At 40.6% G+C, this 16573-nt stretch overlaps 1 protein-coding gene across 1 annotated transcript in view; it reads left to right on the forward strand.

Moving 5' to 3' along the window:
* mthfd1l (methylenetetrahydrofolate dehydrogenase (NADP+ dependent) 1 like) overlaps window positions 1–16573 on the forward strand; it is a 42744-nt gene that overhangs the window by 25287 nt on the left and 884 nt on the right. The window contains exons 21-27 of the mRNA XM_063495147.1: window positions 1418–1557; window positions 1989–2030; window positions 5245–5348; window positions 5485–5662; window positions 6915–7022; window positions 7119–7271; window positions 16296–16408. Coding sequence (XP_063351217.1) covers window positions 1418–1557; window positions 1989–2030; window positions 5245–5348; window positions 5485–5662; window positions 6915–7022; window positions 7119–7271; window positions 16296–16385 — 815 coding nt within the window. The 3' untranslated portion in view covers window positions 16386–16408. The remainder of the gene's footprint in view (window positions 1–1417; window positions 1558–1988; window positions 2031–5244; window positions 5349–5484; window positions 5663–6914; window positions 7023–7118; window positions 7272–16295; window positions 16409–16573) is intronic.

Below are 16573 nucleotides of genomic sequence, written 5' to 3' on the forward strand. Positions count from 1 at the left end.
GTAAAAATTTACTTTTGGGCTTAATTAGAGTTTTTTCCTTGCTTTAACTGACATGTTGTTTTTATCCTTTAATAATACTTAAATGATCACTACTTTGATAAATGTTTTCTGGGATCAGCTGGTTTAGACTGGGTCCTTTAAAAAAAACAACATTTTACACTAATATTGCGAGGGCCAGCTGTTACTAATGGACAACAACTTGTTAACATTATGTCACATTGACAAAGTCCTCTATATTATCGGGACCCGTGGGAGACATTCAAAACAAACTTTATTAATTTGACTGACAGAAAGTCATGCTGCATTTGAAGGCTTAATCTCTCTTCTCGTGGTCACAAAGAGTTCGTGAAGCGAACTACAAACTGGGCTCCATGTACGTTACGGTGCATTTATTCTGTTTGGCTTTTAGATTTAGATAAAATGTTTTACTGGAAGATTTCTTGTAAAATATGTGTTGGAACAAAGGCAAAGCATTTAACCAAACAGCAAAGCCGTTAGTCTTTACTAGTACCAGTAAAAGTGTTGGGGCGATGCCACTATAGCTCACCTGGTCGAGCCTGGTGACTGAAGGCCACTCTAAACCATCTCTTGCATGTCATTCCTCCCTCACTTTCTCCCTTTCTTCCTGCACACACTCTGCACTGTCCTCTTGAATAAAAGCTAAAATATTTGCAGTAATAATGTGGTCGACTTTCAGTGCATTGTGCAGTCTAGCCTGCAAACGGTGATGATTCATCATGACCCATCTAAATATCAAATGAGGAGATATATTTCGTCTTTAGCACAAACCAAAAGCTTCAGAGATCACAAGGAAACAGACTTGGAAGCTTGCAGTGAATTCTTCCCTTTCAAGTACTGAAAGGGAAGAATAACGGCACCTGAGCAGACTAAACAAACAGCCCAAGGTGATTAAAACCTGCCTAAACACTTTTGATGTGAAATAAACTTTAGTTTTACTGTAAAATGTGTAAAACTAGCCAGCATGTAGCAGGAAACCTTATCTTAACAAGGCTGCCATTTCAGGTGGGGTATTTGCTTTGTTTGGAGCCTGTTCAAGAGGCCTGTGCGTAGAGCTGTCCGTATCAGAGGCCCTCTGTCTTTTTCAGAGCCCCTACAATGTACCCATTACTCAGTACTACTGTTCAGAAACCGTTCCCATGTCTCTTCCAGGCGTGTAATCGAGCTCACATGTGCTGCTGTGAGGTCAAATTGGGTCAAACATGGCTTGAAGGTGGAAGATGAATTATTTCAAGCAAGATGATACTTTAATGCCTGTGTCCAGCACCGCTGCTCCAGCTTCTAACACGGCTGAACCGCAGTCTGCTCACATTCTTTATTTGCTGACCATAAATTTAACATGTAATTCAATAATTCACTGGTAGACATGTTAATGTGTTTTGTGCCTGTTTCCTCACAGTGACCGAGGCAGGTTTCGGAGCTGACATTGGGATGGAGAAATTCTTCAACATCAAATGTCGAGCCTCAGGTTTGAGACCCAGTGTGGTGGTGCTGGTGGCAACCGTTCGAGCGCTAAAGATGCACGGCGGCGGCCCAAATGTAGGTCAACGCAGCGCTGTTGCAATAACACAGTATAGCCTAGCCATAAATTCTTCTCTGGTGTGGATGAATTAAAGAACCACTCAGTTAAATGTCTCTGAAAACCTAGCGCAGCATGTGATAGACAAACTCCAACAGTAAAATGCTCTTAATGGTCATGAAAGGCCCTGCTATCCTGTGCTGAGCTGTAACTTAATCGAATTTAATGAGCTGACTATCTCATAGGGTTATCGAGGGCTCTCGGTTTCTTGGTATTCATTAGTCTTCATCCTGTTTGCTGAAATTAATCTTCCAAAATAATAACTGTGTTTATAGACTTGCTAGTGAAAATATTAAGAATTAGAAGGGTTGATTTCTTGGTTTATCTCCCATATTGGCAAAACCTGTGATGCTGAAGTGTCTAATTTGTTTGTCTGTTTGTACGGTTTTAGGTATCTGCAGGTGCACCTCTTCCCCGAGAGTATACCGATGAGGTAGGAACCATGAAAAACATGCATGAGCAAACATAAATATACACTCACCAAACACTTTGTTAGGTATATGCCTTGCTAGTACTGGGTTGGAACCCGTTTGCCTTCAGAACCGCCTTAATTCTTTGCGGCACAGATTTAACAAAGTGCTGGAAACATTCCTCAGAGGTTTTGGTCCATGTTGACTCGATGGCATCACACAGTTGCTGCAGATTTCTGGGCTGCATATCCATGAGGCAAATCTTCCGTTCCACCACATCCCAAATGTGCTCTATTCAATTGAGATCTGGTGACTTTTGGTTGACTACAATGAGCTCAGTGTCTCGATTAAAAAACCAGTTTGAGATTATTTGAGCTTGCCATGATTTGATGATATGGTGCGTTATCCTGCTGGAAGCAGCCACGGGAAGATGGGTACACTGTAGTCTTAAAGAGATAGACATGGTTGGCAATAAGAGGTCCGAATTCTGCCAAGAAAATATCTCTTTAACACCACCACCAGCCTAAACATTTGACACAAGGCACGAGGGATCCATGCTTTTATGTTGTGCCCACCAAATCCTGACGCAACAGTCTGAATGTGGCAGCAAAATTCGAGGCTCACCAGACCAGGCAAGGCTTTTTTCCAACTTTCTGTTGTTCAATTTTGGTGACCCTGTGCAGTTTTAGCTTACTTTTCCTGTTCTTAGCTGGCATGAGTGGCAACCAGTGTAATTTTCTGCTGCTTTAACTCATCTGCTTCAATGTTTCAACATGTTGTGCATTTTTCTGCATTCTTTAATTATAAGGAGTGGTAATTTGAGTTTATATTACTTTCCTGTTAGTTCGAAGCAGTCTGGCCATTCTCCTCTGACCTCTGATATCAATAAGATATTTTCACCCAGAGAATTGCTGCCTACTGGATATTTTCTTTTTCCCAACCAGCAAATCCTGGAGATGGTTGTGTGGGAAAAGTCCCAGTAGATTAGCAGTTTCTGAAATACTCAAACACGCACCCACATCCAAAGTCACTTAAATTACCTTTCTTTCCCATTCTAATGCTGTCAGCAGCTCGTCTTGACCACATCTACATGCCTAAATGCATTGAATTATGTCCATGCGATAGGTTAATTAGATATGAGAGTTAAAGAAAAAGGCACTGTGGTAAAATAATGGGGGATGGGAGGTAATTATTGGGCCGTGGCATCACTTCTAATTAGGATAAAATAATTATCTGTATCTGTCCTTATTGTATTTAGTCTGAAAGTTCAGGATGTTTTCAGGAGAATTAAAGCTATTTACGCTCATTAACATAACTCTGTTTGGTGATGTGCTTGGTGCTGTGTTTTGAGTAAACTACCATGGCAGTGAAGCATGACCGTGGGTGGTGATCCCACTTCCTCTTCATGCAGCTGCTTTGTGACCTGACTCCTAATGGGCTTACTGTACACATTAGGTCTGGGCTACTTACACAGCAGTGCATCATCTTTGTATTAATGTATACTTGGTCTGTCCTCTACGTGTGTAATATTAACCAGAAAAATCATGGAAGGGAGACGTCATTTGACAGCATTTATAAGATGTTTATGTGATGCAGTAAAGGGTCTTGGAGATTGTCCTGAACCAGTCCACCTCAGGCTTTCAGCTGCATTCCCACTGACATTTAAATCTCCTCCTACCTGCATAGATCCGCTGCCAACAACTGTGATTAGAAGCATTTAATGTATTAAGAGAACATTTGCCTGTGGTTTTCACCTATGTAGACTTAAGCAAAAGTGGAGTCGGGATTCTTCTGTGTGTGTGTGCGTGTGCGTGTGCGCGCGGCTGTATCTGGCCAAAATCAGTAGTCTCTCAGGCAGGTTCAGCTGAGTAAATAATGAAGCAGTTAATTAAGGTTAACTGTAAAGCCTGTAATAAGAACCAGAAGTACTGAGGAAAGCAGAGCTCAGGAAATGAATTTATGGGACCTGTATGGCCTTACTCTTCTTAGTCTGTGGCTACACACAAATAGTGCTAGATTAGATTACTTTGGTCGCATAGGAGCTTATCGTGAAGCTACTACAATGTGCACGTAGTAGCATGCAGTTCAATATGAGCTATTGAATTGCTGCACACATCACCGGATCAAGTATAATAATGCAATCACATTCAAACCACACAAGTGTTAGTAACGAGACATTTTATATTAGCCTGAACAACTTATATAAAATGGTGAATAGGAAATGAATGTATTTAAATGAAGCTCCCACTAGAACTGCAGATTTCCTGTCATGCCCTTATAATCATATCTCTGTAAACCGCTTATCAGTTAAACAAGGATCTTTAGCATTTTTTCCACTGGTGAGCTGAAGATGCAGTAAAACTTTCTTCATCTCATCTGTTGTCTTTTAGGGTTTTTTTGTATTTTTATTATGACACAGAATAATTTCAGTATTAAGTAAGACAGGAATTTTTTTTGAGTGTTTTCATAGAACAAAGATCCACAGGACACAATTAGTATGTAAGATTTCTGCAAACCAATTAAGTACTTATTTCTGACTTATATAGTACTCTGAGTGAGGGATAGGGCCTTGAAATTCTATCACGATATAACTGTAACAGGTTTTTAACCACCTGCTGAAAGCTCTGGGTTTCCACCATGTAGCTGAATCAATAATTTCCATCTACCATCTTCCTCCCTCATGGAGTGCAACTTGGAAGAGCTTCAATGATGCTTGGTGGTGCTTACATTTAGGTCACAGATGATAGTATCTCCTCCCTCGTGTCATGGCGAAACAGGCTGTGGATTTCACCTTTAACGGGAACCGTTTTCTTGCATAATTTGCAAGTTGTTGGGGAATGTTAAAGTAACTCCCTTTTGTAGGTTTTAAAATGTCATCAGAAGCTGATGTGCAGCTCTTGGGCATCCCCGGAACTTAAACTCATTGTGTAGAAGAGATGTGACACAATGTGACATTTTTATATTGCATAAAAGTTTATACCGGTGTAATCGTGGACGGGATAATATAACACAGCCCTGTGTATTGTTTATTCTGTTAAAGAAGCCTAATGAACAAATCCACCTTGTAAGGAACTGTGCAGTGCAGATGTTATGAAGCTACAGGACGTGTAGCTCGTCTATTACATTTATAATATGTTTTGGTTCAAGTTGTGGCACGTTTTATGGGTTAGATGTGTTTTGTTTTTTAATGACAGTTTGTTACCTCTGCTCTCTTTCCTCTTTCTCTGCCATCTCTAGAACCTGAGCCTGGTTGCTGGCGGCTGCCATAGCAATCTCAAGAAGCAGATCCAGATTGCACATCTGTTTGGGGTACCAGTCGTGGTTGCTGTTAATGTCTTTAAGTAAGTTATATATTACGGCTATATTTTTTTTTAAAATAGCTGACTGCAAGTAAAGCTACTAATTGTGATTAATTCGTATTTTATATAAACGCCAGCTTCGCGCTGCTAATGGTGCTTTTTTCCCCGGATCTTTTAGGACAGACACCCAGGCAGAGATCGACCTTGTATGTCAGATAGCGAAAGAGTGTGGCGCATCCGACGCTTTGCCGTGCAACCACTGGGCACAGGGTGGAAGAGGCTGCTCGGAGCTCGCCCAGGCTGTAAAGGAGGCCGCCAGCAAACCCAGCGACTTCCAGTTTCTCTACAACACAGAGGTGAGTGCAGATAATGTAGTGGAAATTTTATTTAGTTATTGCCCTACGATAGGCAGTATCCCTGTTCCTACTGTTTTAGTATTGGATAATTAGTTTGCCGTAAATTATGTTGATTTTGGGAGCTAGAGTAGGTTGAAGTAAAAAAACATCAGCTGGTTTGAGTTAGCGAGTCTAGGAGGTTGTGACTTAAATTAACTGACCTTGTTATGCTGTTTGTGTCTTTGTGCATGGCTCCATTTGCAGTAAGCATGTGCCTGCATGCAAGCGCTCTCAACAGCAGGATTTAGTGGATATTAAATTAATAAATCAAACCTTAACTGCTGTATAATAAGGTGTTCAATCTTTTGATTATTCCATGTGCTAGACGGGTTAGAGGGAAGGTCAGACAGAAAACCTCATGTTTGGCAGAAGAGAAGGCAGTGTGAGAATATCCCATCCCTCCTTAAGTTCCAAGTTAGCTGCTCGGATGGATGATACAGAAGAACTGCACCTCGATACACCTGGCAGGTGATGGTGTCTCATATCGAAGGTGCTATAATTCTGAATGTATTAATGAAGAGATATTCTCCGACAAGCTGCAGTTTAGGAGATGAAGAAAGAAGTCAAAGATGTGTTTATAAATGGTTTTTATATGTTTCTCATTAATAAGCTCGAATCCTCTGTTATTACATGTTTTTGACCAAAAAGGAAAAACAAAGGTTTGTAGTGTCAAGTGAGAATCAGACATAGCGTTCTTTTTTTAATCTAACGACACCTGAATGTGTCGGCTTTGTTTACAAACCACACCTCGGTCAGTTTTTCATTAGAAATCAGGCCATCAGTCTTCCAGGTCAGAAGTAACATTTCTGCATCCCTTTCAGTTTGTCAGAAGTCTTTCGTCACATTAAAAGAAAGTAGAATTGCAAATACACGAGTCCATCATTGATTGTTGTCTAAATACCCCTGAAATGGAGACAGGCTTGATCAAGATCTAAAAGCAAGTGACACTGTGTGCTTGACTTCAGTCAAATGGGCTGAAAATCCAAATACAGTCATTTCAACAGAGGAATAAAGCCAGCTTTCTCAGCTATCACATGTCTGATAAGAGCTCGAAGAGTAAAAGTTGAAATATTTAATTCATTTTGCTGAACTGTGTTTGACTCTGATGTCACGCTGATATGTGTTCACTTCACCAAATCTAATTTCCTCACTTCCCTTTGAGTGTAGAGCTGTTGTGTGTTCACCTGCGTTTGATGCGCTGTCCTTCCGATAGATGCCGATCGTGGAGAAGATCAGAACAATAGCCCAGAGAGTGTACGGGGCCGATGACATCGAGCTGTCTCCAGAGGCCAAGACCAAGACAGATTATTATCATAAACAAGTGAGCTCACTGCCGCTGCAGTAACTGACTCATCTCATTTCTCTTTCCTCTGTGACAAGGTCACACAATGACTATTTCTCTTTTCCCTTTAACCAGGGTTATGGTTCATTGCCCATCTGCATGGCCAAGACCCATCTGTCCCTGTCCCACATCCCTGACAAGAAGGGGGCACCCACTGGATTTGTTTTGCCAATCAGAGATGTCCGTGCCAGCATCGGAGCTGGCTTCATCTACCCATTAGTGGGAACGGTACGTGGTCTGCAGCAGGTTAACGTTGACGTCTTGGTCCGTGCCTCATAGTGCAAAGTCACAGAGCTTTTTGAAAGTGATTGGCTTCACAATACTGCACAGAGGTGATAAGAAAGTGCATTTGGTGTAATTTACAGAGAAAACTTGGACCAGCTTTATGTAGGCTGTAAAGCAGACGTCTGCACAGAAATCACACCACAAGTGTTTTCTTGTTTCTCGTGCCTACATGTTTGCCTGGGCAGCTGCTTTTTTCTCGAAGAGTGTTCAATTTAATTTTGTTAACATGACACCCTTCCCTAACCTTGCCAAAGCTTAATATCTCCATTCTCCAACCCTTGAAGCTCATTCTGAACTTCAAGGGTTCGGTGGGTGTGTAGAATTATTGTTCCTTGCACGTGCTTAATTCATCTGTCGATGTTAATTCCTTCCTCCCTCGAGTTCGTCCCTGGAGACTGTGTGTGATTTTGGTCCTCTCTGTTGCTTTCCCTGAGCCATGTAGTCCTACTTAGAGCAAACAAGGCTGACTGGAGCCTTTTGCTTGATGATGGGCTGGGCAGGCAGGAAGGAAGCGGCTTCCTGAGTGCTTTGCCTCCCGCTGTTTCACCAGTGTGCCCTCAGGGCCTGGCTTTGAAAGGCTGGGCCAGAGGTGTGAGACGCTGGCCATGCTTGGAAAGACATCTTGTAGGGTTGTGGCATCTCTCCACTTTCCACAACCTGCCTTTGATGTGCTGCTGCCTATGGAGCCACTGGCACACTGACATCTCTTGAACTATGACTTCTAACCCAAAGAAAGTTCTTTGTTTGTTCTTTGAACTCGTTGGCTTAGCTTCTGCTTGACACACTGACCCAAGACTGAAACTTTTAATAGTTAAAGATTAAGCCATTTCTAATCGCCGCATGATTAGCTCTGATTACAGCTAAGAACTCAATTCTCCCTTCACGGAAAGAGGTGAAAAGCTCTCAGTCAAGATAATAAGGAGGATGGCAGGGTTTTAGATCGATGGGTAGGTTAGGGGTCTGCAGGGTGAAGAGTCAGAAAGTTTCTGATGTCATTCTCCAGATATGTATGGGAGGAGTTGCAAGCAGAACAATAGATGTCTTTGGAATTCATATCCCGTTAGAATTGCTTTCACTGAATCATTACACCCTAAACAAGTCAGGTTTATAGAAACGCCCTCCTTGGCTGAATATTCTCCGGTTAAACTTTAAAGATGGTTGATGATTAAAGATTTCTTATCAATTCTAAGAAAGGCAACAGATATAGCAGTAAGCCCTAAAGCTGCAGCATGCAATACGAGTCGATCTCCTGTAGTGCCCCCCTTTCTCTTCTAAGCCCCACCCATAAGCAGTAGTTGTAGTGGTCCACGCATTCACCTAACAAGCAAAAGATCCCCAGGTTGATGCCGGAAGGAGCCACAAATCCTATTGGGTTTGGCCAGCAAAGGCATCTGGCATTAAAAGAAAATATCTGCCAACTCAAACATGTGGAGCCTCTTGCTGCGGCAACCCAATGTGAATAAGGTATCAACCAAAAGCAGCTTCTTAGATACACACTAGGATGTTCCTGGTGACTAATTTACTAGTTGTTTAAACAGGAAGAAAAAAAGACCAGACTACTTTAAAAGACAGAGAACATCCAGAACTGAGCACAGTCAGGCTTAAACATTTGGGGTGGGGGCAGCCTTCTGTCCAGGCTAGATTCTTGGATAGTGGACGGTGGAATTGCAGCATCTAGCATTCAGCTGACTTGTCGCCCACATCCCTACTACACGTGCTTCATACATGCTGCACCTGTGAATCGAACCCTGTTTTCCCAGGTTAAAGTCTTCTGTTTAATCTATCACACCACACCATCTTACTTACGATCTGGAATTTTTTGCTCTTCTTGCTACTTCATAGAGCTTACCTGAACTCACCTGAGCAAACACGTGATTGGCTCCAGTCTTAGTGTAGAGAGTTTCTGTTTTAAAAATCCCAGTAATGGCACAGAAATCCCTCTCAGACCACTTAACTTGTGCTGAAAGATTATTATGGATTTTCTTGTCCAGTGATGGCAAAAAACAGCTGTCTGTTTCAGTTTTCATTAATTTTGGATAACTCGGTTATCTTAATGACCTGCCGGCCAACAGGTCCAGGTCCTGTATTTATCTGGTAATTGACCTGTGCCTCAACTGCAGCTTTACTAAATTTAGATTAGACATGAGGCGGAGATTGATAAAGTTGCACAACGTCATTAAACGCCTTAATCAGTTCTTTATCATCAAGGCAGCAAACATACAGATGCATAATGTGGATGTATGTCTATGGTAGTATACATGTAGCATCAGAATGAATACACCATACACACCACAAATAAGCAGTAAATGTACAAAGGTTCACAAACAATAGAACACCTTTGGCAAAACGAAAGAAAATTTACAAGCTTGGCTTTATTTATCTATGCAAGCATGCAGCCTGGAGTACATCACAGAAGAAGATTCAAAATTAAAGATTAAAAGTTTAAAAAGTTTGGTGTGAAAAAATAAAAACTTGTAAGTACACACACATTTACAAAAAACCTGTACAGGATTTGTCATTCATTGACAAGCTGTGATACTGTTTTTTAGCCCTAAACTGGATGCACCGTAGTCCGTAAAAAACGTAAAAAGTCCAAAGTGCACGGTTCAGAGTTCAGACTAGATCTAAAACTTGTTAAATCTCACCTGTTCTTCACATTTTATCCATTGATTTCTCTCAGACACAGATGAACCATAAATCTTAAAATAAAAGCAGCTTAAATAAAAACCCTATTACTCAATAACCAAATAAACTGTGGAGAATCTGTGTGACTTTTAAAGATTTACTGTTTTGGACTTGACTTACTTTAATTTTAAATTGACACAAGTGCTTTTTGGTCTTTTAGATTTCATAATCTTCTCAGTACTTTTTCAAACTCTGCTGCTTGTTGACCGAGACGCTTCTCCAAAACCAGTGGGGGGTAAAAAACCAGCTACATTGTCTCCTCCAGGGCTTTCCCCAACAAAGGCACATTGTGTTTGGGCATAATGAAGGGACTTATTTGCCTGAATGGGCTTTCCAACTTTAGCCACGGAGTGTTATGTGTTTTCGCGAGTGCCAACTTGTTCTCAGGCTTGAGAGGACTGGCAGGGCAGCACATCTTTTGTTGCTTTCAGCACTTTGAAAGGTTTTCATACACTTTTTATTACCTTTTTATATTTAAATGTGCTGCCCAATATTTCATTCAAGGACGAGAAAAGTGAATATCAATTCCAATTTACTTGTGAATTGGAATTGATATTTTTAAATAAGGTTTGATTTGGCTCCTCCTGTGAGCTGACATTTTGTAGTCTTTCATTCAAGTAAATAAAGTGAAACTGGGATTTTGTTGCAGAACAAGAGGATGAATTTATTCCTTGCAGCTTTGCTTTCATATACAGGAATGGAAAACATTTGCATTTGTACACACAAGTCATCACAAAGCAGTCTAGAGTTGTAGGGACAGAGTTTTCCCCCGTTACGATTTCTAACCACATGTCATATGTCTGTTTTTTCTGAATGGAAGCCCTTAATCGGATGCTTCTGCTCATTATTTATCAGCTGATTGTTATGACATGAGGAGCATGCACACTAGCTAGGGCAGGAAAAATAATTTACAAGCACACAATGACTTTCCAAAACATGGCTTCTTGTTCTGGTTAATGCAGAGATCGATGGCTAAAGTGAGATTCATCAATGATAAGCCTTATAATTAGTGTATTTCATGTAGGCACACACATTTCTATAAAGTTTAGAGGGTGGTGGAGTAAATCCTACAGGTGGGTAATGTGCACCCTGAAGTAAAAAATGAGATTTTTGGGGGGCGGGGGGTTTCCACTAAAAGGTTCATTTTAGTACCAAAAATATCAAATTACATCAAGAACAGCCTCCTATTAAATCCAAATGGATCTGATTTTTAAAACCTACCGTATTTTTCGGACCACAAGGCGCTGGATTATAAGGCGCACTGTCGACGAACGGGTCTGTTTTCATACATAAGGCGCACCGGATTATAAGGCACATTAAGCGAAACAAAACAGACAGACAAGTCAAATTTTACTCAACTCATTCTTCTTGCTTCCTCCTCTTCTGTAACATTAATTCATTAATGTTGAATTCGCTCGCAGCTGCTCTATTCCCATGTTGTTGCAGTATATTAATGACTAACCTCGTATTGTGGATGGATTATCTCAGTTGTTCTTCTGACTGAAGTTTGGTCCGTTTACAGCATCCTGCCATGCGATCCTGCCATGCGAACCCTCACGTTAACTTTTATCAGTGGAAAAAAGTTAGCGTTCATCCTCCAGCTTCACTGTGTTTATGTTATGCTAACATAGCGGTGTCGCTAGCAATCGCATAGTACATCATTATATACCAGCTAGTCCAACTTCAGTAACCCTACAAAAGTCACTGCTGTTTAGTTTTCCTTCTTCATTTATGTTGAAAGTGATAGTAGAGCTGTACGTTTAAATTTTTTCAGAAATCTCTCAGTCAGAACATGCTATATCATGTTTTAGGTGGAAACTAGCGAGCTAACTTCCTGCTAACGTCTAACTCTGTTAAATTTAATAAATTCTGTTTTCATGGATGCCTGGATGTTAAACTTAATTGTTGCACCTGGTAAAGCAGCAACGCTGATCATTTTATCAAAGATGAAAGAATTTAGACAGTTTTTAACTCTCAGTAATGCCGCAGTGTAAGTTTGAATTTGGGACCTGAAGCGGACGGAGTTTTGGACCCAGATTACTCTGCGAGGCTCCTGACTACAGTAGCCATAATGCTCCGAAAATCCATCAAGCGGTGCGGCTTCGTAGCTTACGAAGTCGTACTAAAACATTTTTGACAGATTTTTGAGCGCCGTGTAGCACATAAAATTAGTTCGAGGTCAGTAAGCACAACCAGAATTCATACATAAGGCGCACCGGATTATAAGGCGCACTGACGATTTTTTTTGAGAAAATTAAAGGATTTTAAGTGCGCCTTATAGTGCGGAAAATATGGTAATTTCAATATCAGATGTGCAATCAATGCCTCAAGGTACATATTGGACTCTGATTGGTCTCTGTAGTTCTGACTTCGCAAATGTTTGTTCTGTTTGTCATACCTGATAAAAAAATATTAATTAAATGTGTGTGCAGAATACTTACCGGACATGCAGCTGAATTCAATTCAGTTAAATTCAATTTTTTTATACAGTTCGAAATCACAACAACAGTCGCCTCAAGGCGCTTTATATTGTAAGGTAGACGCTACAATAATGCATACAGAGAAAAACCAAGCAATCATAAGACCCCCTTATGAGTAAGCACTTTGGCGACAGTGGGAAGGAAAAACTCCCTTTTAACAGGAAGAAACCTCCAGCAGAACCAGGCTCAGGAAGGGATGGCCATCTGCCACAACTGGTTGGGGTGAGAGAAGGAAGACAGGACAAAAGACATGCTGTGGAAGAGAGCCAGAGATTAATAACAAGTATGATTTAATGCAGAGAAGTCTATTAAAACATAGTGAGTGAACACTGTCTCTGTTTCAGCTCCTCCGTTCAGTATGATTTGATCAGTCTCTCACGTCATTGTGGAGAATTTTGGCCAACTCTTCTTTACAACATTGCTTCAGTTAATTGAGGTTTGCAGATATTTGTCATGCACAGCTCTCATGAGGTTCTGTCACATTGTTTCAGTCAGGTTGAGCTCTGGACTTTGTCTGGGTCACTGCAGCACCTTTTCTTTGTAAGCCCTTCTGTTGTAGATTTGCTGCTGTGCTTGGGATCATTGTCCTGCTGCATGACCCAGTTTGACCCAAATGTGGGGGCTGCCTCACATTTGACCCTACAATACTTCTCTATACAGAGGAGTTAAAGGCTGAATCAGTGAGTGCAAGCCGTCTATGTTCTGTGGCTGCAAAAAAAGTGCACATTTATCCAATCATTAAGGGTGTACATAGTATTTCAAAATGTTTTCTTATGATTGTAAGGACAGATGTTTCACATATGTCACACTACCTGCATTCACTTTAGATTTAGGCTCCTTAGTGTGTCCTATTAGATTTTAACATTTTTATATTTTTATGTCATATTAATGTTATTACAAGTTATTTTCATGTTTTGGCTGCTATAACACAATAATTCCAATCTTTTGGGATAAATAAAGTATTTGTTATCTATTATGTTTGTTCACAGAGAGAAACATTCCTTCTTTAGCCAATTAACTCTACTCATCAGTCTACATAGTTATAATCAAAACATCCAACAATAACCCAAATTAGGTTTTTTTAGGGGGAGGGGAAATTCCAGAACTATTATCCAAATTGGTGAGGAATGTATACAGAAAAATATTTTTTTGATATCACATGATGATTTTTGAGGAGCTTTTCCTTTATTAGATTAGATATTGGTAGTGCTAGAAGCAAAGCAAAGGAGGTGGTATAAACAGAAAGGCATGAAGTGACTGGAGCAGTAAATGCTGCAGTTAAAGTGAAAGTCCCCCCACACTCCACCCCTGAGAATATTTAATTGTCATTGAAGTCCTGTACAACTTTCTCAGTCACGCAGACCAGACAACAAAGAGACCACCAACATGTAATTTAATTGAGAACAATAATGTATTTTAATTAGCCTAACCATAACTCAGTACCATAGCAGTGGTGTACGTTTTTTGTCCATCCCTCAGTTTTATGCTGCTTATCCAAGGCCCAGTTGCCAGGATTAAAGTCTAACTAGAGAAGCCTAGCCTTCCTTCTCCCTAGCCACCTCCTCCAACTCATCCAGGGGACACCAAGGCGTTCCCTCAGTGTAATTTCTCCAGTTTTTCCTGGGTCTCACCCAGAACATTCACCTCAACTGGCTCCTTTCAATGTGGAGGAAGAGTAGAACCGATCCAATTAAAGCTTTAAAGGATTCAAAGGAAGCTGCATTTCCACCACTTCTATCTGTAATCTTCTTCTTTCCATTACAACCCAGAGCTTGTGGCTAAAGGTGAGGGTAGAAATGTAGGTCGATTGGTAAATTGGCATCTTTTCTTCTACGCTTCACTCCCTCTCAAACGCAATTGGTTGGTGCAGTGTCCTGCGGACGCCACACCAAACAATCTGTCAGTCTTCACTCTCCCCTCAGCCGTAAACAAGATCTCAAGATAGTTCAACTCCCTCATTTGAGGCAGCACCTGCTCCCCGACCAAAAGTGGGAACACCACAAACTACCTGACCAACTCCTCTTAGCCTTGTAGATCCTGTTTCTCATCGAGGCATGGACAGTGAACTTTTAATAATATGTTGGAGAACGGCTAAACTGATGATGTTATTGGATTTTAAAGAACTTTGACCTTATTTTATTTGTTAATGGTCCCTCTCTGTTTGATTTTGGCAACTGAAGGAGCATTTGGACCTCTTAGTTGGGTTTATTTGGGATTTAAGCATTGACGGTGGACATTAAAGGAAACTCCCATGTCACAGCAGTCATATTTGAGGAATTGTCATCCCCTCTGTGAGATTACGAAAGCACGTCCTCCTTGTTTTGTGCTTCGGTTTACTTGCAGAGCCACGTTTCCTCAGACAGGAAGCTCACTGCCCACTTCCTCCTGTTTAATTCCCACTTATGGGTCCATAAAACTGCTCCTAGGTCAGAAGAAGGGAGGTATGCAAGGAATGTCGCTGTCTGTCTAATGAGCAAGATAATTTACTTTTGAGTCTGGACGGGATGAACCGGCTGGGTTTTGAAAGAGTAAAAGTGGTTTATGAGTTGCATATGAGTCTTTGATCCATTGAACTGTGCAGAACATGCCATTTTCCCCCCTACTATGTAACAGAGACCCAGACCTGACTAAATAACTTTTAATTAGTTGCTTAGATAGCTTGATGTCATCATCTCGTGAACTATGATAATGTCAAATTTCTTTTGGCAGCATTTCCAGCCTCTTACGTTTCTTTTCTTCTTCTAGAGTCAGTCTCCGTAACTCCGTAACTGACACAAGCTTTCTTGTTGCTCTGTAGACATGATCAGGATTAACAGGACCGTTCCTCTGTTGACTCATTGTCATTCAGAAACTTAAACATGAAGTCCTTCTGGCAGATGTGATGGATCAAACCTTTTAATGTAAAATAATTACAAGGCCCTCTAAACATTATTCCTTTTATGTTTTTCTATTTTTAAAACTCTAAAATATATCTCAGTTGAGCTTCATAATGCCCAAATCAAAACTGTGATTCTCTCTGACTTCACATAGCGCTTATTAACTGTCTCGTACCTGCAGGACCTCCTTTCGTTTATATTTTGACAACAGTAAAAACAAAGCTGCCATTTTCTGCGGGCATATTCATCACCGCTAACCTTGAGTTAAATTAAGTCTAGATTACAGTTATTGAGCTTGTGTGGAATGACCCTATTCTGTCTAATTTACACAAGTTGTGATGCTAAATGTTGGCAGATGGTGTTTTGGTGTAGAGCAGCTGTGTTGTGGTGATGGCCTTAATGTGAGGTCATTATATAGATTGTAATTTTACCTTCTTATCTGATTTTTGTGGCCACTGACAGTTTCATAAGAAGATCTGTACCAGCTGCCTGTGCTTCCTCGGACATGTCCACTCATTAAAAGCTTTCTTGAAATTCGACTAGATTAGGATAATAGTAGACAACAGACATATTCTTTTTTTCTTTCCAAATTCTATTGCTTGTTGATGAGTTTAATGTCATCTGAGCACCTTTTTGATTTCTAGCAAACGTGGATTGTCACGTAAAAAGTATTTTAAGTACGTCCATTAATTCAGTAGCTTATAAATCCACCTCTAGCGTTTGATTAGCAGTGCCTGCTAGTTATTCTCTTAATTCTGTGGTCTGATATTTCCATATATGCATTTTTTGGTGACTTCTCATCAAACTCTTTGTTCGATACATGATTACATTAAATGTTTGACATAATTAAAATTAAATAGATCAAAATTAGGTTTATAATAGTTCAAATATGGGTTAAAGTTCTTCTCTGATGTGTTTTCCCTCAGATGAGCACAATGCCTGGCCTGCCCACACGACCCTGTTTCTACGACATTGACCTTGACCCAGTCACGGAGGAGATCACTGGACTCTTCTGAGCATGCTCACCAACGTTATTCTCGTGGGTATCATCTCATCTGTATCATATAAATTCTTCTGAAGAAGCTGCCATTGTTTCACTTTACATATTTCACAAGCAGCTATTTATAGTACGGTTCGTTACATCGACAGGCTGCCGGGATTTTGCTGCATCTCCAGGCTCAGAGGCCCTGCAAACATCTTTGTT

The sequence above is a fragment of the Pelmatolapia mariae genome, linkage group LG15 (genome assembly GCF_036321145.2).
Source record: "Pelmatolapia mariae isolate MD_Pm_ZW linkage group LG15, Pm_UMD_F_2, whole genome shotgun sequence".
NCBI classification, from domain to species: domain Eukaryota; kingdom Metazoa; phylum Chordata; class Actinopteri; order Cichliformes; family Cichlidae; genus Pelmatolapia; species Pelmatolapia mariae.